This window comes from Taeniopygia guttata, chromosome 27 (assembly GCF_048771995.1).
Source record: "Taeniopygia guttata chromosome 27, bTaeGut7.mat, whole genome shotgun sequence".
Taxonomy (NCBI): Eukaryota; Metazoa; Chordata; class Aves; order Passeriformes; family Estrildidae; genus Taeniopygia; species Taeniopygia guttata.
This window is the reverse complement of record NC_133052.1, coordinates 4,141,366-4,162,940: the sequence shown is the minus strand read 5'-3', so window position 1 is coordinate 4,162,940 and position 21,575 is coordinate 4,141,366. Positions and strand designations below refer to the sequence as shown.

At 49.7% G+C, this 21,575-nt stretch overlaps 1 protein-coding gene across 1 annotated transcript in view; it reads left to right on the top strand.

Annotated features, from left to right (window-relative positions):
- The first annotated feature begins 63 nt into the window (after positions 1-63).
- The window catches only part of WNT3 (Wnt family member 3), a 45,155-nt gene continuing 23,643 nt past the window's right edge, over positions 64-21,575 (top strand). Inside the window, exon 1 of the mRNA XM_030256483.4 lies at positions 64-218. Within this exon, the coding sequence (XP_030112343.2) occupies positions 139-218 (80 nt within the window). The 5' untranslated portion in view covers positions 64-138. The remainder of the gene's footprint in view (positions 219-21,575) is intronic.

The window sequence follows — 21,575 nt, the reverse complement described above, 5'->3', positions numbered from 1 at the left end:
CCCCCCCCTTTTTTTCCCCTTTTTTTTTTTTTTTTTTTTTTTTTTTTTTTCCTGGGAGGAGGGGGAATTCTTCATTTTGGCACTTCATGTTTTTCTGAAAACTTCGCGGCGATTTTCCCCTTGCACCAGCCTGGACTAATGGATTACCACCTGCTTGGACTAATTCTGTCTTTTCTCTTCAATGGCACAAAGGTCTTAGCCGGTTACCCAATTTGGTGGTAAGATTCCTTCCTCCCCTCGTCCTTCCTCTCCCTATGATTGATTAATGAATTCATTAAATATTAGCCATGGGAGCTGCGTGTTCCTTCCTTTTCACCCCTCGCCCTGCGGAGCTGCCCACGGCTGCATGGTGGAGTTGAAGCGTAATTTCTTCAGATTTGACCAGTAATTAATGAAATCAGGGAAAAGTTTGGGGGTTATTTTGAAAGGGTTTCCCTTTGCGCAAATGGAGGCTTCCCTACCACTCTTAATTTCTCCATTTTCGGCACTATAAGCGATGGGCTCTTGGTTCAGATGTGAAAGGATGCGGTTTTATTTCCTTGTGCAATGGGAATTTTGTCTCTCACATGACTCTGCCACAGGGATTTTCTTCCTTTCCATGAAAATGCAATTGATCCTTAAAGAAAAATTTAATTCTATTTTCTGTTTGGTTGCTGCGTTTTTTGGACTTCTTTCCCTTCTTTTGTTGTATTCTGTCATGTGAATTTAGACCGGCAAATAACGCAAATGGCACCTGAGAAAACATTCATTAGTAAAATTGCTCAAAGGTGGATTTTGTTAATTTTAATTATAGAAATATCGCTAATTTCTTTGCACCAACGAGAAAAATAAATTTTAAAAGAATTGGTTGTATCTTGTAATAAGGCTGATAAGTAATCTGAGTTACTTATTTTAAAAGTAAATCTAACTCTATATAAATGAATACAGTAACAAAATGCAATTGGAAGCCCTTTAGAACAAGAAATATAGAATTAAATATTCCAGGTCATTTAAATCCAGCAGACAGCGAGTTGCATAACAGAATATTTCCGTTTATTTCTGTCTTTATGGAGGATTTCTTGCTGGAATATCTCTTGTTAAGTTTCTGTATGTGCCAGGTAGGGGCTGTGAGCCTGATGATCCGTAGGGAAAAGAGAGAGATGGTGGAATTTGGTGATACTCAGATTCTTGGGTTATTTTCGCCTTTCCAGAAAAGTCTCTCTTCTTTATTACTGAATTCAATCCTTTCAGTGCCAGCATGGAGATGGCAAGAAGTAGGTGGGAGTGAACTTGGGAATGGACTGCCATGTCTGGGAATATTTAGAATTCAGGAGGGAAAAGACGAATTTTTATTTTTTTTTTTTTTAATAATCCATTTATTACTGTGGACTTTGGGAATGAGAATGTGCCATTCCAGAGGAGAAAGACTGAGAGCACAATGAGAATTCCCCGCTCAGGAAGCGTTTCAAAGCTCCGCAGGTTCATGAAATGGCTAAATCACAGCAGGTTTTCCTGGAGAATTAAATTATTTCCTCGCCCTGAGCGTGGCTGCCGAACTTCAGGCCCTCAGCCCCGGGCAGGGGAGGCTCCTGAAATACAGACAGCAGCACTTTGATTCCTTCCATCCCTTCTCTCCCCCATCTGGGCACCGCTGTGCGGGCACGGGGCGCGCGCTGGAGCAGGTCAGGGTGCCAGGGCTGGGTCTGAAGGCAGGAGCTGCCTGGGGCAGGGGCACCTCGCCATGCCATCAGCTCATCCCACCAGCTCCTGAGCTGCCTCAGGCTTTGATATAAATCAGGATTTAATGCCCAAATCAAGGAGGGTTTCAACTCTCAGAGCGAGGAACCGAAAACGATGAAAAGGTCTCGTTTTCCCCTTGAAGCAAAAATGTCCCTGTGAGCAAAATGTCTCCTGTGCCTGTTTGCAGGAGCAAATGCTGCAGACAGGTGTCTGCCCCATTCCCTTCTCCCAAACCCCTCTGAGTTCACCCCAAAGGAACAATTCAGAGGATGTAGGGCACAGACACCAGGGCATGGCAGGCAGCATCCCTGGGAAAGGAGGGAGTCAAACACCCTCTCCACAGAATTTCATCCACAGATCCAGGTTTTGCATATTTTTGTAGATTCTGGCAACACTGACGTGCCAGAGAGTCTCTGCTGCTCTGGAGGGACGTGAGGAGGTGCCCCTTGTAGGGCTGAGGTTGCAAATGCTGTGGGGTTTTAGAGGTTTCCTGAAGGCTGAGGGAGCAGGAGGGCAGGAATACCTGGGCCAGGGCTCCCTGGTGCTCAGGCACGGACAATCAAGGTCTTCTTTGGTCCCATTGAAGGCTTTCAATATCTGCTCTGTGGAAATGAGGTTTATGTGGTAGACTCTGGCATGGTGTTATCTGTGCTCTTAAAAATGCATAATTTTCCAGTTGTCTTCCTGATCCTCTGATCTTTAGGCAGGCACGGAGGAGGCTTTGGGGGATGAGCCCCATTGCAGGGCTCAGCACACCCCAAAACAAGGCAAGGAGAGCAAAGGTGGGGCTCAGCATCAACCTGGTCTCCTGTGCTGGTGTCCTGCAGCCCTCCAGGCCAGGCTGGACTGGGGCTCCCCAGTTAAACCCATCTCTGTGGCAGGGCCCCAAGGATGCTGACAGGCAGTGCCTGTCCTGCTGGCACCACCTTCCTGGGGATTTTCCTGCTGGATAGGGAATGTTTTGGCAGCAACATCAAAACAGATCCTTTCTGCTGTGGGACAGAAATGAGAAAAAGGTTTATTCCTGTGGTGGGGAGGAAGTGCCTGTGTGTGCCCTAGGAAGAGTGATGAGAATGGGGTCTGATCGCCTTGGAAATGGGTTAGGGGTGGCTGGAATGATCCTGCTGCTCCACTGTGCAGCCAGACAATGCCAGGAGCAGTGACACTGCAGGGGATAAAGGCAAAGTGATGGAGCTGCTGAGGGTTTGTGGGATGTGTTTTACTGAGGGGCCAGGGAAGGACGTGGTCCTTCACCTTGTCCAGAGGGAGGAGAGCCCAAGGGCAGCCCTGGAGCTCTGCAGAGGGGTCCTGCCCCAGCTCTGGGCACAGGCTGCACAGCAAAGGGAAGGTCCCTGTGCTGCAGACCCAGAGCTTGGGGTCCAGACCTGCTGGTGACAGCAGGATGGAGAAGCCAAAGGGGGTTTCAGCCCAGCTGGGTTGTTGGAAACTCCCTGACATCGCCCTGTCCCCAGCCAGGCAGCTCTGAGTGAGCTCCAGGGGTGGCTCAGGCTGCGGATGCAACCTCCAGTGAGGTATTTTGACACGGGTCCAACCCTTCTTCACATGCTGCCATCCCATTAGAGCCGTGAGAGGGAACAAATGGGGCACAGATGGGAAAAGGTCAGCGAAATGCTGCCTGTGAGTGCTGACAGGAGGCGCTGAGGCCAACAAAGCTCCCTCACAGACGTGTCCAACACTTTGGCTGTCTGGTTAGTGCTGCTAAAAGAGAAGGAGGAGATGGGGAGCTGTGGTGGGCACCACAGACCAGGCTGCTGTTCCTCCTGACCCCCCAGGAGTGGTGTGGGTGGGGGCAGAGTGGGCAGTGGGGCTGTGGGCAGCGAGGGGCAAAGCTGGGCTGACCTGTGGCTGTCCATGAAAGCAGCCCTCAGCACCTGACTGGCCACAAGTGTTCGGGATCTTGTGGCTCTGAAGGGTTTTGTGGGCTGCAAGGTTTTCTTCAGCATTTTTCCCAGCCAGGTTTAGCCAATGGGAATCCCTATCCCCGCCCTGCCAAGTGGGATGGTCAATCCATGCCATGAGAGCCAGAGCTTTTGGAGCTGGGATTCAGGGCCGTCCTGACCAGCAGGACAGCCCCAAGCAGATCTCCAAGGATGCACAGCCTCCTGAGCCTCAGCACACCCAGCACTTGGCAGGACTTCCAGGTGGCATCTCCTGCTGGTTTTGTCCCTCCCCTGTGCAGAATCCCAGCGTGGTTTGGGTCGTTTTGTTCCACCCCTGCCCGTGGAGTCCTGAGCTCAGCAACAGCTTCAAAATGCTCCCAGAGCAATGAGCACTGTGACATTGCTGACCTTCAGGGAAGTCTCCTTCCCTCAGGAATGAATCCCTCACATCTCCTGGAGTGCCCAGCCCCAGGACAGGGCCAGGGCACGCCTGGAGCCACAGGAGCCCAGGAGAAGGGCTCTGACTCGCTCAAGAGCCGTACTGCCCTTAAGACACAAACCTCTGTTACCAGTCCTGTAAGTGAAGTCAGGAGTAAATTTAAGTGGCCACAAAGAGTTCTGGAGAAGCTGCTTAAGTGCAACCAGTTGTTCCTCATTTGACTCCTTCACTAAGTTTGCCAAAGTGAAGTACTTCCTAAAGGCAACCCAGGGAAGAGCACTTGCGAGCTCAGGGGGGATTTTTGGCCACCCCACCCTCTCAGCTGGTGGTGCTGGGGTGGGGGAGCCACAAACCAGTGATTTTCTGTGCCAGCTGTGCTCCTGCTGAGCCACTGCCCCAGCCCTCGCCCTGATGGGGTCAGGTAGGAGCTCACACCCTGTGACAGAGTCAGGGAGATGCCTTGTGAAGGCTGACCTAGAACAGAGGCTGGGGGAGCTAAGGAATAAAGTAGGGATTTATCAGGAGGCCTCAATGGATCCACCTTGGGCAGCACCAGAGCCCAGCCAGGGCTGCACCCCAGGTGAACCAAAATGGTCACAAAATGCCCCACAGGTCACAGGGTCTCTCACTTTTATCAGTTCTGCTCCTTTTGCATATTGGAGTTCATTGTCCCATTCCAGCTCCAGCCCAGGCAGTCCCATCCTGTTTGTTTTTCTCTCTCCAGCCCACGTTGTTTGTGCTCTTGGGCATGAGATTTGGATCATTTGTCCTTGGTCCCCAGCTGGAGAAGGAATTGTTTTGTCTCCCTGCTCTGTGAACAGAACTCACCATCCCCTAACACAAAGCCCAGAGCCACCCACTAAAGCAGCACAGAGCCTGAAAAACAGAAAAACTAAAACCTGAGGCATCACGGGGATGGTGACAGGAACAGAACTCACAGCTGGGCTCACCTCACACCCAGTGAGCTGAGGGGCACTTGGGGCTCCCGTGCTGCTCTGTGGAGGCAGCTCAGGAGGGATGCAGAGAAACTGGAGTGTCGGAATCTGTGGGTATTGGTGATTCCGAGATTGTAAAAAGTCTCTGTCTTTCTGCCCCGTTGCCAAAGAAGAAGCCATAGTTCGTCTGTGCTGGTTTCAAGGTTGTTTATTTTTGCTTATCTATAACAAGTTCTGCTGCCCTGCCGCAGCTCTGTCCTGCAGGGCAGCGTGTGGGGCTCTGCCCTCAGTGGGATGGTACAAACATTAAATACCAGAAACTACGTGTACTATATTTACAATAATGTGCCAATATCTATCATCTATGTTGAACAGTGTGTACCCAGCCTAAACCAATAGAAAAATGCCAACATCACCAAGAACATGGAGGTAAGGAAGAAGAAGGAGGAAGAACAGGATCAGGCCCACTTTCCTCCATCTTAGAACTCCTGACCCCCATGTACAAAGTCAAACCCCCCTGTACAGGTATTAAAAGCCCCCTGTACAATACTAAAAAATTTTTCTCTCTAATTTGTGACTACTTTTACTATACCATCTAACCCTCTGTGACCGCTTTTTCCATCTTCAAAGTTGATAATTCATTCCATGGTTCAAACTTAAGATCACAGCTGTTTTCAGCTGCTTGCCAGGGTCTAAAATGCTTTTGACCAAGGCCTGGAACCTCTAAAAATGTCTGAGGGACATTTTGAGTTCCGACACTGGAGTGGGAGTGGGGCTGGAAGGGTGGAAAGGGGGGCCCTGGGCTCGTGACAGTGACCAGGGGAGGTGAGGGCTGCTCAGGGCAGGCTGTGCCTGCTTGGAGGCTCTCCCAGACAGCACCAGGCTGATCTCTCCTCTCCAGCACTGAGCAATCCAACAAAGGGCATTTTCCAAATAGAGGCTCATCCCTGAGGGGACCCTCCTTGCTGCAGGGAGGTGAGGAGGGACTGTCCTGGGACATTTGTAGGACCAGACTGCACCACCCTGCACCTGGCTGGTGCCGCTCTGAGCAGGAGCTTGGCTTGGAGGCCCCCAGGGATCCTCTCAGCTTCCCCTCCATGGCTGTGGCACACTTTGCTGAGGCCAGTGCCACCAAAGGCTCCTCCTGACACACAGCCCTGGGTTCCTCCATCCCCAGGACACATCTGCTGGGGGTTGTGCCTCGCCAGGACTCCCAGCAGCTCCAGCCCAAGGCTCCAGTGCAGCCCCAGGACAAACCTGGGGGCCCCTCCTGTGTCACCATTGAGTCAGACTCTCAATTAGGAGGCTAATTGCAGCCAATTTATTGGAACCCCTTCTTTTATACCCTGGTCTGATACAGGTGGACCTGGTTGGTCATTTAATCAACATTTTTTCACATGATTGGTTAATTAAGAAGACACCCTTTGTGGTAAACAAATTATGAGACAAACAACTTCTTATAAACACCACCTGCAGATAGTTTACAATTCTTTCCCTCTGCCTCCCTAAAAGTTCCCAGACCAATTAATGGGAAAGCTTATCTGGCTTTCTCTCTCTCTGGCCAGACTGTCACAGACTGTCACATCCCCACTCCTGTCCCCTGCTCTCCACAGCACTGCTGGGCCCAGGCACAGCCACCCCAGCTGGGTCAGGACAGGATTTTAGCTCCTGTTCTCACTCATCTCAGGGAGTGTGGGAGCCCATGGAGGTGTCTCCAGCCCTCCCTCCCTCCCTGAGGGCAGCCTGAGCCTAGGGACAGAGCTCTGAGTCACTAAATCATCCTGAATTTTGAATTTCACCTTCATCCTCTAGCTGACACCCACGGGCATTTGATTTCTGCTGCTGTCCTGGAGGACAGACAGACATTCCCTGCATGGGTCCTGGGGCTGTGAGCAGCAGTAGGAGGTTCTCTTCCCCCTGACACTGGTGATCTGAGTCTCAGTGATGCTCATCAGACCCTTCCATTGCCAGGTCAAACAGTTCAGCATGGCTGGATTTCACGTGGGAAGGCAGGAAAATGTCCAAGGAGCCAGTTTTAGAGAAAAAAAAAATATATTACCAAGGAAGTAATAAAGAGTAAAGAATTGAGCTGTCTATTGAAACATGCAGGTGTGATGCACAGCATTTCCATTATCTCTGCTGTGTTTTAATTCAGTGATGTTTTCCTCTGACCTGTGCTTCTCATCTCAGTGTCCAAGGCTCAGCATCAGCCCTCTGGTGTTGGAACTCAAACTGTCCCTCAGACATTTCTGGAGGTTCTAGGCCCTGGTCAGAAGCATTTGAGACCCTGGCAGGCAGCTGGAAACAGCTGTGATTTTGGGTTTGAGCCATGGAATGATTTACCAACCTTGCATGAAGAACAAGAAGTCACAAAAGTTTAGATATTATAGTAGAAGTAGTCACAAAGTAGAGGGAATAATTTTTTTGTGTTGTACAGGGGGGTTTTAGCACTTGTACAGGGGGGTTTTTACTTTGTACATGGTGGTCAAAGGTTTTAAGATGGAGGAATGTAGGCCAGTCCTGTTCCTCCTCTTTCTTCTTCCTTCCTTCCATGTTCTTGGTGATGTTGGCACTTATGGATTGGTTTACAGTAAAAAATCACCATTTAATATAGGTAATAGGCATTGGGGAAAAACTGTAAACATGTAACACGTAATGTACCATATAAAAGATAGAAAAGCACCATTTAATATAGGTAATAGGCATTGGGGAAAAACTATAAACATTTAACATGTAATGTACCATATAAAAGACAGCAGCAGCCCTGGGCGGGGAGAGAAGAAGCAGTCGGGAGTCAGAGAGGATGTCAGGGTGTGTGTGTGCCTCTGCCTGAGCTGTGAGCAAACCACAGCAGCCCCAGAAGAAAATCTTTTAGATAACTTGCAATAAACTGCCTTGAGACCGAACAAAAAGAGGCTGCAGAGTTTTCTTTGGAAGCACGGGCTGGAGGAGAGATTTTACCACCACATGGAACCCCTGAACCAGGCCGGGGTGCTGCTGAGCTGGGCCAGGGCTGACCCTCCCTGCCCTGTCAGCCTTGCCTTGAGCCCAAGTTGTGTCTGTGGTAACCTGGCTCAGCCTGAGCCTGCCCCTGGTTCATGGCAGGCCTGAGTGAAACCTCCTTGGCTGATCCAGCAGGAGTTTTAAGCAGCTGCCTGAGCTGGCTGGTCTGTCTCACTGATGTCTGGTGGTTCAAGGTGTGACACCATATCAATATGGAACATTTTTGAGCATTAAGATAGAAAGAACTCTGGGTTCAGAGTCCAACCATTCACCAGTGTGGACACATCAAAGTCCTTGATGAAAGTCAAGGCTCATTCCATAAACACTGAGTAGCCATTATCAATTTTACAACATTATGAAGTTCATACCAAAGGCCTCTTGAAGTTGGATTCATTATTTTCTTTGTGTCCACATGGGTATAATCTTGTTGCAGTAGATAGACTGGAACCTGCAAACTGCAACCCAGTGCTCTGACGCCCCTGCTGCTGTTCAAGCCACTCTTCCTCTCAGTTTCCCAAAGGCAGCAGCTCTAAGTGGAGCTTGGATGGAATTGTGCTCAACCTGGCACAGCCCTGAAGAGCTCTGAGCTGCACCTCGAGATGCTGATCTGTGGTGGGACATCTGAGCCAGGGTTCTGCTCTGGGAGGTCACCAAGGCACCCTCTGCTGCTGCTGCCCTTCTGTGAGGTGCAGAAGTTCTGTCTCAGCCCTGATCTTGGGGGTTGGAGCCTCCTGCTCCCAGCTTTGGTGGTGGTGGAGCAGCCCAGTGGCTCCAGACCCGACACCTGCTTTTCACTGGCTTTTGTTGGGACGAGATAAATTTGATGTTGACCCGCTCCTGCTCATGCCCACAGCCTCATCCAGTTCCCAGCACCACTCAGAGGCTCTGTCAGGGATTTTCCCAGAGGACCCAAAATGGGGAGGACTTGTCAGGAGCTCAGCTATAAAATTTACACATCACGTACACAGCTCATGTTCCCTCACTTACCTGAAGCTGAATTTCAGCGTTCTGTTGGCATTGCAATCTTTTTCTTACTGACCTGATCTTTCATTTTTGTGTCTGCAAATGGCAGTGGCTCAGTGATGCTGTCGTTTGCAGTGAAGTCACAGCGATGCTGGATGTGGTGAGAGGTTTCCAGTACCAGGCTGTGCTATTTAAGCTTGTTTGGGTGAAGTTTTCAGGATAAAGGCAATGTCTGGATGGGACACAGGCTGAGATTTCTCTGTTTGTTGTGCTGTGATTAACACTTAGAGCCCTTTAACACCACCTGTACCCTGATTTATTGCAAATCAACATATATTATTAACACAAAAGGTATTAAAAATCTAAACAGCCTATACTTAAAAAAAAAAAAAAATTCTGAAGGAAATATAAATGGGGTTTGATCTATGGATAATAATCTTTTTCTGGCTCTGATTATAATCTGAGCCATCCCAGGCTCTGTTGCTGTGTTTGGTGATGGTTCTGCAGGAACAGCAACATTGAGAGTTTTTTTTCTCTGAGAGGCCCCACTCAGAGAGAGGTGCTGGTCTCAGCCTGCTGCAGTCCAGGAGAGCCCTTTGGAATTCAGCTGTCAGAAATCCCAGAGAAGTAATGTCACAGCTCCCTCTTAACAAATCAAAAAGCAAAGAAAATTCATCATTTACAAGTCCCAAAACAGGTCTAGTCAATTGTGGTCTGTCACATCTGATAGGTTCTATTGAAGTATTAATTCCCAGGAATTAATATTATTTCAGCTTGTTTTTATATTAATTAAAAAATATTATTATTTAATATTAATTCATTTGGATTAATATTATTCCAACATTTTTAATATTAATTCCATCTTTTCCTGGGATTAGCTTTCCCTTGGGACAGAGGGATCTTGAGAGCCCTCTCTTCCCTGGCTATTGACTGGGACCATACCCTGGACTTGTCAGAAATCCCAAAGTAACCCCAAAACCAGGAGTTTGTTTGCAAACCAAGGGGTCCTGTGCTGCTCATTGCCCTGGCTGGGATGCCCCCTCCAGTCCCACATCCAGCAGACACCGAGGTTGCTGCTGAGGCACCAAAACCTCCATGGCCAGGGGCTGGAGCAAGTTTTGGGGATTTTTTTTTTTGGTTTTAACATGTGTTTTTTATAGAGGTTTGTTTCGTTTTTTTAGTGGTTGGCAGTTTTGTATATTTTTTTTATGTTTAATGTAAAATTATTATGTTTTAATTTTTGATTCTGTGAAATATATACAAATTCTTAATAAAATTCTATTTTATATATTATTTTTATGTAGAATAGGAAAATGCCATCCCTGGAACATGAAAGAATCACGCTCTGAAAAGCAAATTTGCCCTGTCCTTTAGGAGCCAAAGTCTCTAATTCTCTAGTTCTCTAATTTCATTTCTGAAGATGAGTTTCCTGATTTGCTAATTTGCTCATTTGTCTTTTTCCACAATTCACTGAACCTGTCTGCTTTTAATTAATCTTACAAATCTAATCAAGTCTAACTGGCACCTTTCCCAGTGCTCACACTTCTGAATGAGAAACACTTTCCCTGCTGCTCTCCAGCACTGCCCTGGCTCAGGCTCCAGATCTTCTGCCCCCTTTTGAAAAACACACCCTCACTGGGGCAGGAGGGGTAATAAAACCTTGAGGGTTTTTTATCCTGATCCCATTTCTATGTCCCAGAGTCACCCAAGTTTCCTGCGGTTACTTTCTAGAAATTGTGGAGATTCATAATTAAGAAGTTTCTTGCAGTTACTTTCTAGAAATTGCGAATATTTATAATTAAGACATTTGCAGTGGTTTTTAAAATGTCCCAGGAGCTTTTCTCTCACATTTGTGAGGCAGATTTTACCTGCAGAGGTCTCTTAGATGTTTTGGGGGGAGTTTCTTGTTGGGTTTTTTGTTGTTTTTTTTAATATTGCTGCAAAATATTTCAACTGTCTTTTAAAATTCTGGTTATTGCATGTTATCTGCTCTGGCCTGATTAGGTTTGGTGACAACTAACTCCCCTTTAATAAGTTTTTAATGAAATTCACCTGTTGTCTGTCTGACAGGGAGTTTATGCAGAACACTGAGCCATGGCTTTCTCTGTATTTTTACTTTTCCTTTCAATTTGCTCATGTTTTTTCCCTTACAAATCCACAAATAAGATCTCCAGAAACCAAGTCCTGGTTTGTGGGTTTGGTAGGGCATAGGCTGCTGCTTCTGTTGGTTAAGTGAGACCGTAAAAGGAGCTGGGAGGTGATATTAAAGAGACTCTTTGCCTCCAACAGTGGTGCAGTGCTCAGGATCACAGTTTTGGAGGCAAAACCCCCAGAGGAGACCCTTCCCTTTGTGTGATGGGGCTGGGGTTGTGATTTTCCCTTGTGTGCTGGGGCTGTGATTTTCCCTTGTGTGCTGGGGTTGTGATTTTCCCTTGTGTGCTGGGGTTGTGATTTTCCCTTGTGTGCTGGGGCTGTGATATTCCCTTGTGTGCTGGGGTTGTGATTTTCCCTTGTGTGCTGGGGTTGTGATTTTCCCTTGTGTGCTGGGGCTGTGATTTTCCCTTGTGTGCTGGGGCTGTGATTTTCCCATCCTTTGGGGAGCAGTGGCCCCTTTGTGACATCCCTCACCCCAACACCAGGACGGTTGGGAAGAGCCCGACAAGAGGGGGACAGCACCACCATGGCCATGCTCAGAGGCTCTGGAAGCCTCTGATTTTTTGTTGAAAATCAGCCTTTTCAGAGGACAGCTGTGGCCCCATGGAGTGCAGATGTTTCCTCCCAGCACAGCCCTGCTCTGCAGGAGCTGCCTTTGCCCAGCCCAGTCCTGGCTCAAGGGGTTTGGTTTCAGTCCTAACACTGTCCATGCTCCTCGTGGGCCAGGAGCCTTGGTCTGTGCTGTAAACCCAGCCTGAGGTTTGGTTGTACCTCCCCTTAGAGCCCTGAGCACCCCAACAGCTCCATGGAGCAGGAAACTCTTGGGTTCCACCTCAAGCCTTGAGACCTCGGCTCAAGGTGGGCCTTGGCTTCTCTGCTTGGGTGGAAGCCACACACCAAGTGGAAAATCAGATTTCTGGTGGGGTTCTGGAGGCTGTGAATTCCAGGCTTGCTGGTGACACCTGGGGAAATGAACAGCTGGGTGTAAAATCTCCCCTGATGCTGGAATGATATGTTAGGGAAGTGTTCAGTGGGAAAAGATGTAGAATGCTCAAAGAACATTTGCCTTGAGGTTGGGCTTTCAGTTTCTTGAGTCACATCAGGCTTCAATAACTCCCCAGCTCCCTGGCCTTACACAAAATATCATCCCCATCCCTTCACCCATCTCCCCAGCTTCAAACTTAGTTAAACTTTACTGTAGCTGGTTTTGGGCTGGGAAAAAAAAAAAATATTCTCAATTATTAAAAAGAAGAAATTTGTCAGCAATAATAAACCTGTAAGAAAAGATCTGATTTTTCAAATTGAGTCATCTCTGTTCCTGACCAGAAACTCTGGGAGTAAAGGATTTTTCTCATAACCCCAGATCAGATTATTTTTTACAAAATAGAGAAAATGTGATTTTTTTTTTTTTTACATTGGTGAGGAGACAGCATCAGAGTTTTGCAGGGACACAGAGTGTCCAGCAGAGAAGGGTTGGGGTGGGGGAGCAGAGCTCAGAGCTGTGAACAAACCTGGGCTGGGGGAAGCTGTCCCTGTCCATGCAGGCCTTGGGATGGGATGAGCTTTGAGATCCCTTCAACCCAAACCATTCCAGGATTTTGTGGGGATTCTGTGATCAAGTTTGCTCATGGCCACACTGCTCAGGGTGATAAAGCACAAAGGAAACCTCAGAAGACAGAAGTGGATGGCACTCAGTGAATAATCAAATTAATTGCAAATGGCCATGAAATAATGCAAATTGGGAAAAGGGTCCCAGATCTGTACAGTGTCAATACAGGTCAGATTTTCTGTTAGGGCCACTTTGACAGACATAAATTATTATGGGATGGTCTCTGCAGGTGATGCTTCGGTGCTCACTAGCCAAGAAGTGAAGCTGAGCAAAATCTACAAGAATTCACTTTTCTGTTCCTCCTCCTGCCCAAATTTTTGGGGCCACATTGGCTGATAGGTGATAGGAAAGGTGTCTTAGGAGCTGTTGGATTTGCTCTCAGGACAGAAAATACCAGCATAACATTATTTCAGTCATTATTTATCTTATTGTTGCACTCCCAGTCTGTCTGCAGATCTTTGCATTTCCTATAAAATGAGGAAAACACACCAAAAACCCAACAAGGGACTGGAGGGGCTGAATTTCTTCAGGTGAGGAGAAAATATTTAGATTTGCTGCTTGCACGCTTCCAAGTGAATACAAAACACATCCTGCAGATCACAAATGATGGCAAGAGTGTGGTGAGGAACAGTTTGTTGCTCAGATTTAAGAACCTGTTGTGGGTTGGGTCAGGTGGGCAGCCAAGCCCCACACTGCTGCTTTTCCCTGCCAGGGCCATGGGGAAAAGAGTCAGAAAAGTGTTGGATTAAGCCCTTTTCTGATCCAGAGATGGGGCAACTGAGAGGTGTTTTAAAAGCTTTTATTCCATTTTCAGTCTCATGTGAAGAGTGAGACAATACAGATGTTATAATTCACATAATCACAATCAGAAGCCAAATATTTCCTAATTACAATACACTGTAAGCATTTCTTGGTCTATCAGACCACACCATGCTGTAAATGCCTTAAAGCCAATCATCTAAAATTACACCTCTTGGCCCTACTACAATGTATTTTTTATAGTTTTTAATAGTTTTTTTTATCCATTTCCTACATAAAAACTCATGGCTTGAACTAAAGGCAGTTTAATAGGGAAAGAAAAGCTGCTGCACACACAAGCAAAGCCAGATGAGGAGTTCCTTCAGCCCTGCCCATCACAGGCAGGGGTTCAGCCTTCTGCAGGGCTCCATCACCCATGGGGGGTACCTGGCAGACAAATATCAGAAATCCAAACATCCCCCAGCTCCTCCTTCTTCCCCAGCTTTTTGGTTAGTTGGAAATTCATCATCCAGGGGGTTATTCAGCTCGAGTCCCCTCCCCTGGGGATGCTCCCAAATATTTTCCTTCCTCCCAACATCCAGCCCAGCACATCAGTTGAGGTGCCCAGAGGAGTTGTGCTCCAGGACCAGCCCTAAATCCTAGGGATGCTGCTGGTATCCCTTTTCCATTTGGAGGGTGTAAAGCACATTTCTCACATCTTGTCCTGACTGGAGTGGCCCAAAAGCCACCATTTCATTTATTCAAAAGCTTATTGTTGCTGCCTGGTGAAATTATTGGACTTCTGGGATTAAAATTAACTGAGACAAGTGTGTGATCAGACTGTGGGGCATGTTCCCAGGAAGGGCTGAGGGGGTGCACGAAGCATGGGCTGAGAAAACCCCTGAGCATCACCTCACTCACAGTCCTTGAGCACAACAATCCAGAGCCAACCTTCAGCTCAGGCCACCCTGATGCCTTGAGAAGGCTGTCCTAGAACAGAGGCTGGAGGAGCTAAAGAATAAAGTAGGGATTTATCAGGAGGCCTCAATGGATCCACCTTGGGCAGCACCAGAGCCCAGCCAGGGCTGCACCCCAGGTGAACCAAAATGGTCACAAAATGCCCCACTGGTCACGGGGTCTCTCACTTTTGTGAACTCTGCTCCATTTGCATATTGAAGTTAATTGTCCAGCTCCAGCCCATGAAGGATTCTACCTTACAGTTTATTTGGCATCATAACTTGTAAAATCACAAACAAAAATTTACAAACAAAAATTCTGTTCTTCTCTCTTCAGCCCACGTTGTTTGTGCTCTTGGGCTGAGATTTGGATCATTTGTCCTTGGTCCCCAGCTGGAGAAGGAATTGTTTTGTCTCCCTGCTCTGTGCAGAGATCTCACCATCCCCTCATATAAACCCAGACCCACCCACTAAAGCAGCACAGAACCTGAAAAATACAAAAGCAAAAACCTGAGGCCTCATCTCCACATCCCATCCCTGCTGGGAGCTGAACTGGGCTGAGCCATCTTTCACCCTTAGCTTGTTTTTCGTGGTGCTTCCCAACAGAGCTGAGGTTCCCAGGGAAGGAGGCAGCAGCACCTACACTGAGCTTTGGAGCAGAGCCAGTGTGGCACATGCTTCAGCCTCTCCTGCAATATTCATGGCAGTTTGTGTCTCACACCTTTCCAGAGCCCAGAACCTTCCACTCCAAGTGCTTTGCTCTCCATGGAAAGAGAATAACAGGACCCAGTAGTAAAGCAGTCTAATTTTTCACCACAGGAAACCACCAGGACTGGTTCTAGATCTGGTTTCCACAGGATTCAATTTGCTTTTTCACCACAAGAAACCACCTAATCTAGGAGTAATTCTAGATCTGGCTTCCACAAGATTCAATTTGGTTTCTCCATTCTGGATCTGACACAAGACACTTTAAGATCCAGTTCCTCCAGCTGAGACAGAACCAGTGCCTCCTTCCTGGGGTAACCCCAGGCTGTCCATAGGAGCAGAACCAGCCTGGGGACTCCAGTGCTGGTTCTGGGGTGCAGGGAAGGACCCTCCAAGGAGAGAAAGCCCAGGCACCCCCCTTAGATGCCACCCCAGACTGTGGCAGAGCTGAGTGGATGTGGCAATTCCCATCCACGGGGTGTTTTCCATGATGTGTGAGCGCTGGGGAGCTGCTTCCCAGTGCCAAACTGTGATTCACCCTGGGTGATTTCAGGACAGTCGGCACCAACCACTTCTTGAGGCCACCCACCACCACCAAAGGGACTCCCCAAACTGGAGTTTGCCTCCCCAAAGGGACTCCCCAAACTGGAGTTTGCCTCCCCAAAGGGACTCCCCAAACTGGAGTTTGCCTCCCCAAAGGGACTCCCCAAACTGGAGGCATGGCTGGAGGGCTTGGCTGACCAGTGGGAGATGCCCAGTGGGAGATGCTCAGCACCCTCACTGGCCTGAGTGGAGAGCTCCTCGTTCCTTCCCTGGGTTTCTGCTGCTCGTTCTGGCCCCAGTGTCCTGTCCCCTGTCCCTGGCAGGACACATTTCGCTCCCTGGTGCCAGCTTTGGGAGGAAGGCAGGAAGGGAAGGTGGGTGGTGCTGGGAATGGCCGCAGGCAGGGCTGGCAGGGGTCAGCAGCCCTGGGAGGTGGCGTGGCCTTGCTCACAGCCCTGCCAGGACCCAAACAAATCCCAGCTCCTCTCTTTGGAGAAAAGGTTTTACAGCGCTGGAAATCTCGCTGTGTTTATTGCGGTCACAGCCTGGAAGCCTACATTTGCATATGCAAATCATATGCATTTATGTAAATTCTGGGGCGAATAATATTATCACAGTCCCCGCAGAACAGATCCTCTCCCATGGCAAATCAGTTGATTGTGTTTTCCAAGCCGAGAGTGGCACTGCTTTGAGCAGGCATTGCTGAACATGACATTTCTATCTGGTGCAGGGAACAATGCCGGAGCCGGTTCTGGGCACACCCAGTCCCTTGGCAGCAACTTCATTCAGGTTCCTGCCGAGGAGAAGCGGCTCCAGCCCCATCCCCATCTCCATCCCCATCCCCATCTCCATCCCCATCCCCATCCCCATCCCCATCCCCATCCCCATCCCCATCCCCATCCCCATCCCCATCCCCATCCCCATCCCCATCTCCATTACCACCTCCAGCTCCATCTCCATCTCCATCCCCATCTCCATCCCCATCCCCATCTCCATCCCCATCCCCATCTCCATCCCCATCTCCATCCCCATCTCCATCCCCATCCCCATCTCCATCCCCATCCCCAGCTCCAGCTCCGGCCCCAGCTCTGTCAAATCCCCATCCTGTGGGTTTGTGGCAGAGTTTGGGGTCAGTCAGACCTGCCCCAAGTCCTGACAGGGAATCCCCTCTGTCCCCTCCTGGCACAGAGGGGGCAGAGGGGGCAGTGGTCAGTGGGGGCAGTGGGGGCAGTGGTCAGTGGGGGCAGTGGGGGCAGTGGGGGCAGTGGTCAGTGTGGTCAGTGTGACCACTGCCCCCACTGCCCCCACTGACCACACTGACCACTGCCCCCAGTGACCGCTGCCCCCACTAACCACTGCCCCCACTGCCCCCACTGCCCCCACTGACCACACTGAGCACTGCCCCCACTGCCCCCACTGACCACACTGACCACTGCCCCCACTGCCCCCACTGACCACACTGACCACTGCCCACACTGACCACTGCCCCCAGTGACCACTGCCCCCACTGACCACTGACCACACAGCCCCCAGTGACCACAACCCCCAGTGACCACTGCCCCCACTGCACCCACTGACCACTGCCCCCAGTGACCACTGACCACACTGCCCCCACTGACCACTGACCACACTGCCCCCACTGACCACTGCCCCCAGTGATCACTGCCCCCACTGCCCCCACTGAACACACTGACCACTGCCCCCACTGCCCCCACTGGCCACTGCCCCCAGTGACCACTGCCCCCACTGGCCACTGCCCCCAGTGACCACTGCCCCCAGTGACCACTGCCCACACTGACCACTGCCCCCACTGACCACACTGACCACTGCCCCCAGGAACCACTGCCCCCCTGCCCACACTGACCACTGCCCCCAGGAACCACTGCCCCCACTGACCACTGCCCACACTGACCACTGCCCCCAGTGACCACTGCCCCCACTGACCACTGCCCCCAGTGACCACTGCCCCCCTGCCCACATTGACCACTGCCCCCACTGACCACTGCCCCCTCTGCCCCCTCTGTGCCAGGAGGGGATAGAGGGGATTCCCTGTCAGGACTTGGGGCAGGTCTGACTGACCCCAAACTCTGCCCCAAACCCAGCAGGATGGGGATTTGACAGAGCTCCTGTTGCTGTCTGGGCCAACTTCTGACTTCTCCACAAGGCCACTTGAGGCCTCAAAATCTCAGCTGGGCTGTTCTTCATACCCAGGGTGATCTGAGGAACGTTTTGGCCCCAGTTCCTCCCCAGCAATCTCTCTGTCACCCCCAGGCCCCAGTGCCATCAGCACTGCAGCAGTGACCCCTCTCTGTGCCCCCTCCTGTACTGCCCTGCTCCAGGGCCACAGAATGTCCTCAGCTGGAAAGGACCCCCAAGGATCATCCAGTCCCACCCCTGGCCCTGCCCTGACACCCCAAAATCCCACCCTGGGCATCCCTGGCAGTCGTGTCCAAACCCTCCTGGTGTTCTGACAGCCTGGCTGGCCACAGAAAAGCAGAGAGGGTGAGACAAGGAGGGGAGGTTGAGATTGCAACATGAGGAAAGAGGGTTAAAATGAGCAACAGAACAAAGTGGAGCAGAAAAATCCAGGGGTTGGAGATTTATGGAGAAAGACATTTGTGACTGAGCAAAGGGACTGTGAATAGGTGACATTTTGGGGATGAAGACCTTCTCCCATCAGAAAGTTAATGGCTTTTAAGGTGGGATTTGCTGGGTGTTAGAGCCCAGACTGGAAATGAGAACCCAGAACCTGATTTGGGGTCAGGTGCTAAAAAAGCAGGAGATTGGGAAGTTTTGGATCATTCCCATCTCAGTGTTGACCAAGGAGGACACAGGAGGGAAAGGGCAGAAAGGAGAGGTGGGGAGGGGAAGAAGAGGAGCTGCCCAAGTGTGGGAAATGCATTTGCAAAGGATTTTTTTTTACCTGATAGAAAGTGTCTATAGTTTTGTATATTTGTATGCAAACACCGAGATTGGGTGTGCTGGCTCAGGAAGGCCATGGAGTAGAGATGACATTATTGAGAGAGAGACTGAACTAGGAACAACTTTCAACAAGTTTCAAAACTGGCCTTACAAAAAGACCAGATATTTTAAAGAATTAGAACCGTGAAAGATACTTTTTAAAAAGACCACATGAAGAAAAAATATGAGTGATTAGTGTTAAAAATAACAGCAGCATTGTGTAGCAAAAGCTAATAGGCTAAAAACATTTATAAGGTATTGTAACCAAGAAATAGATTAGCTTCTAATAGAATAGTGTTGAATTTTACATCTCTTGTGTCTCACTCTTCATTGAGACTGATAATGATGTAAAATCTTTTTAAATGCCTCTCAGTTGCCCCATCTCTGTAAAAGCTAAGGAAACCAACACCAACACTGCTTCTGGACAGAGCCATGGCAATTCCAGCTCCCAGCTGTCCCAGAAAGCTCAGGCAGGCAAGTTGGAATGTTTTCAACAATCCTTGTCTTTGTGACAATGACACTGAACTCACCTAGCACATCCTTCTTCTCTTTCCACACTTCCCCACCACCACCCTGCCACACCTCCCTGTCCTGCCCTCCTAACGTGGTGGATCCCAGAATGGTTTCAGGCAGATCTGTCCTAAAAGCCCCACAGAAATGCTTTGGGTCCTTCAGCATCAAATCCATGGTGTGGATTGCCAAAGAAGTGAATTTTAATCACAGAATCAAGGGTTAGTCGGGGTTGGAAGTGACCTCTGGAGATCACAGAGCTCAGCCCTGCTGAAAGCAGGGACAGACAGAGCAGGGTGCCCCAGGCTGTGCCCACTTGGGCTGTGTTCCCAAGGATGAAATCTCCTCAGGCTCTCTAGGTCACCTGTTGTACCACACTCACAGGAACCAGTTTTCCCATGCCCAGAGAGAATTCCATGGTTTTTGGTTTGTTCCCATTGGTCTGTCAGAGGAGTTTGGATGCAGCTTCTCCACCCTTCCCCAACCAGTTATTTCCTCACACTGACATGGTCTCTGCTTGGGTTTTTCTCCTGGCTGCACAGTCCCAGCTCTCCCAGCCTCTTGTACATCAGATGTTCCAACCCTAAACCACCTTTGCTGCTCCACCAGTGGTGCAGAGGTTCCACAGCCCCACAGGCCATTGCAGAGATCATTCCCATGCTCTTTAGGGCTCTTACCTGCCCCCACAACACCCAGGACTGCCAGGCAGAGCTGAGTGCTCCCCTGATGCTCTCCTCCAGCTCCACTCTTCCCAGTCTCATCCTCTGAATCTGCTCCTATCAGGCAGAAAAGCCCCCAGAAGGGCCAACCCCACCTCACTGACCTGCACAGTTCCCCTGCACAGGGGTTTGAGGATGCAGAGAGGGAGGTGCAGGGGGTTCTGAGGGAGGCACCACCAATAGTGAGACCCAGCCCACCCCTGGGCACAGGCCATCCAAGGCTTCCAAAACAGCTCCTCTGGAATGTTGTGGGAATGCCAGGCTGGTTCCAGGCTCTCACAGGCACTGCTGTGGGTGATGATGCCTCAAGTTTTAGCTTTTATATTTTTCAGGCTCTGTGCTGCTTTAGTGGGTGGCTCTGGGCTTTGTGTTAGGGGATGGTGAGTTCTGTTCACAGAGCAGGGAGGCAAAACAATTCCTTCTCCAGCTGGGACCAAGGACAAATGATCCAGATCTCAGGCCCAAGAGCACAAACACTGTGGGCTGGAGAGAGAAAAACAAACAGGATGGGACTGCCTGGGCTGGAGCTGGAATTGGACAATGAACTCCAATGTGCAAATGGAGCAGAACTGATAAAAGTGAGAGACCCCGTGACCTGTGGGGCATTTTGTGACCATTTTGGTTCACCTGGGGTGCAGCCCTGGCTGGGCTCTGGTGCTGCCCAAGGTGGATCCATTGAGGTCTCCTGATAAATCCCTACTTTATCTTTAACTCCTCCAGTCTCTGTTTTAGGGCAGCCCTCACAAGGCATCACTTAGGGCTGTGTTCCTGTACCAGCTCATGGCAGAAACGTCCCCATGGCTTTTCCAACAGCCTGGTGCCTTTGTGCTTACCTGCTCAAGAGGGTCCCTGTTTAAAAGGTGAAGCACCTGCATGGTTGGTGCTTGCAGCCTCATCCCACTCCAGTGGGGTGGAAAGTCAGGAAGGGCCATTTGGGATAATCAAACTCCCAGTGCCCAGCCCAGGTGCCCAGAGTGCAGTGCAAGAACCTCCTCAGAGGGGAAGAGGTGACACAGGGCACTGGATCATGGCCTGCAAGTGTAAATGGTCTCAGTTTGGCATGCAGGATGCAGCTGACCTTTTTTACTGCATGGACACAACAGATTTCTGTTCCAGCTGTTGCCCATCAGGATTCTCAAGTCCTTTTCTGCAATTGAGTCAGCCCCCAGCCTGTCCTGCTGCATGGGGCTGTCCCAGCCCCGGCTCAAGGCCTTGCATTTGCTTTTCTTGAGGTTCATGAGGTTCATGGAGGTGTCTGAGGCCAGGCTGAACAGGGCTGGGAGCCTTGGTTCAGTGGAAGGTGTCCCTGCCCGTGGCAGGGGTGGAACAAGATGATCTTGGGGGTCCTTTCCAACCCAAACCAGTCTGTGGCTCCATGCTCCTCATTCTGCCTCCAAAGCCAGCTGCTGGCAGGGAGGGGAGGGGATTATCTCCTAATTATGCTGTGATTGAAATTCCTGTGCTCAACTCATTTAACAACCAGCCAATATCTTCATCTTCCTTCTGTGCTCCACACAAGCCTCTGAATTTCATTATTTCTTTAACTGTCAGGACTTTGAGCCCCAACTTACCACCTCTTGTGCTTCTTGGTGCCAGGTCCCTGGCAAGAACCAAGACATTTTTTGAGAGCTGGTGTTGGCCACTGAGTCACACCGTGTGACCAAAGAGTTTTATTTGTGCAACAGGGAACATTCCCGAGGATCAGGCATTTATTTTCTTT